Genomic DNA, 1,593 nt, shown 5'->3' on the forward strand with positions numbered 1-1,593 from the left:
ACCGGGGCGGGAGCCGGGTGGCTGTGGCGAGGGGCGCAGGCCGGGCACTGGGTGGTCCGTCTCGCGGGCATGCAGATGCAGTGGGCACTCCGGTCAGTGGGTCCCAGTGGCCAGTGGCGCCCCGTGTTTCTCCGCGTACTTCCTGCAGGAGAAGCGGCCGAAAGGTTACGCTGTCTGCCTCTGTCCCACCCAGGGCCAGGGCCAGGGCAGCAAGCACAGACACCTTGACCCAGCCCGGTTCCCCCCCACATCCTGGGCAGGAAGGAGGGGGCAGGCTGGGCCCCGCACCTGCTGGACTCGCACTCACCGCCTGGCGTGGTCGTATAGCGCCCGCTTGCGTTCCTGCAGGGACAGGTGCCGCTGCACAGAGGACCTCGCAAACTGCTTCACGGCCGGCTGGGGGTGGGAGCATGGTCACGAAGCGGCCAGGGCCCAGCACCGTGCTGCCACCCCACTCCTGGCACCTCTGAGCCAGTAGCAGGCACCAGTCCTATGGCCTGGGCAGACCGGGCTGGGTCTGGCTGCACCCACTGTGCCACCCCCTGCCAGCCAGAGGCTCCTTCCTCCCGCTCACAGAGCCCACCACACTGGGGCCTGAGCACCTGTGGTTCCCTGTACCCAACTCCCAGGAGCAGTGCCAGCCTCTCCCTGCTGCAGCTACCTCGGCGGGGGATGCAGTTGTGGAGCACAGGGGCCCAGCAGCAGCCTGGGACGTGGACGGGGCGAGTAGGGCGTCCTCGGCTGCCACCGTCTCCTCAGGCATGAAGGGCACCCACCCATCCAGCAGGTTGGCGATGGTGGTGTCCACACAGTTGGTCTGGGCTGCGGGGCAGACGGGCTGCGTAAGCAGGAGTTGCTGCCGGGCGGCCTGCCCAGGGCTCCCCATGCAGCCCAGGCCTCACTGCGAGGGGACCTGGTGCCAGACCCCCCACCGCACCTCTGGCCCCGCTCACCCAGGTCCCTGCGGATGATGCCAAGGGGCACGTGCGGCAGCACCTCCTTGACGCGCTGGGCCATGCCTGTGATTTGCACATCCTCGGCAGCAAAGGGTCCGGGGCTGGCCAGGCTGGACGGGACCCTTGGCCTGGCGCCCAGCGACGGACTCAGGGCTATGGGAAGGAGAGGAGCATGTGAGAGGCCTGCTGGGGCAGTACAGGCCTGAGGCTAGACTGGCTGGGCATGGGAAAACACCACTGCTTGCTCGCCCACCTGCCCCGCTGAACCAGGACCCCTGCCTCCAAACCTCACCTGGCTCCCTCCTCCCCCGTGCCCCCATGCGGAGCACAGAGCTGGGCGAGAGGCCCCTTCCCAGAAAGCAGGTCATAGGGATGTCCTGGAGGGGGGGCACTGTGGGCCTGCTCTTCCCCATCCCCATGGGTGTCCCCAAGGCAGAGGGTATGTGGTGGCAAGGCTTGTGGCTGGGCCTAGTGTGCATGACAGAGAGGGCACACACTCACCTGGGGTGAAGAGGCGAGGGGGGGCATGTCTCAGCCTCTTCATGTGCTCAGCTTTATCAGCTGCTGTGAGTCGTGTGGACACCACACCCAGCTCCACCGCCAGGAGCTGCAGGAAAGGCAGCTGGGGTAACACGCA

At 67.5% G+C, this 1,593-nt stretch overlaps 1 protein-coding gene across 1 annotated transcript in view; it reads right to left on the reverse strand.

Moving 5' to 3' along the window:
* AUP1 (AUP1, lipid droplet regulating VLDL assembly factor) overlaps positions 1–1,593 on the reverse strand; it is a gene marked incomplete at its 5' end in the record, with an annotated part of 9,742 nt that continues 8,149 nt past the window's right edge. The window contains 5 exons of the mRNA XM_025191907.1: positions 1–142; positions 308–396; positions 662–822; positions 954–1,109; positions 1,458–1,563. Coding sequence (XP_025047692.1) covers positions 94–142; positions 308–396; positions 662–822; positions 954–1,109; positions 1,458–1,563 — 561 coding nt within the window. The remainder of the gene's footprint in view (positions 143–307; positions 397–661; positions 823–953; positions 1,110–1,457; positions 1,564–1,593) is intronic.

Source organism: Alligator sinensis, unplaced genomic scaffold, assembly GCF_000455745.1.
Source record: "Alligator sinensis unplaced genomic scaffold, ASM45574v1 scaffold1334_1, whole genome shotgun sequence".
Taxonomy (NCBI): domain Eukaryota; kingdom Metazoa; phylum Chordata; order Crocodylia; family Alligatoridae; genus Alligator; species Alligator sinensis.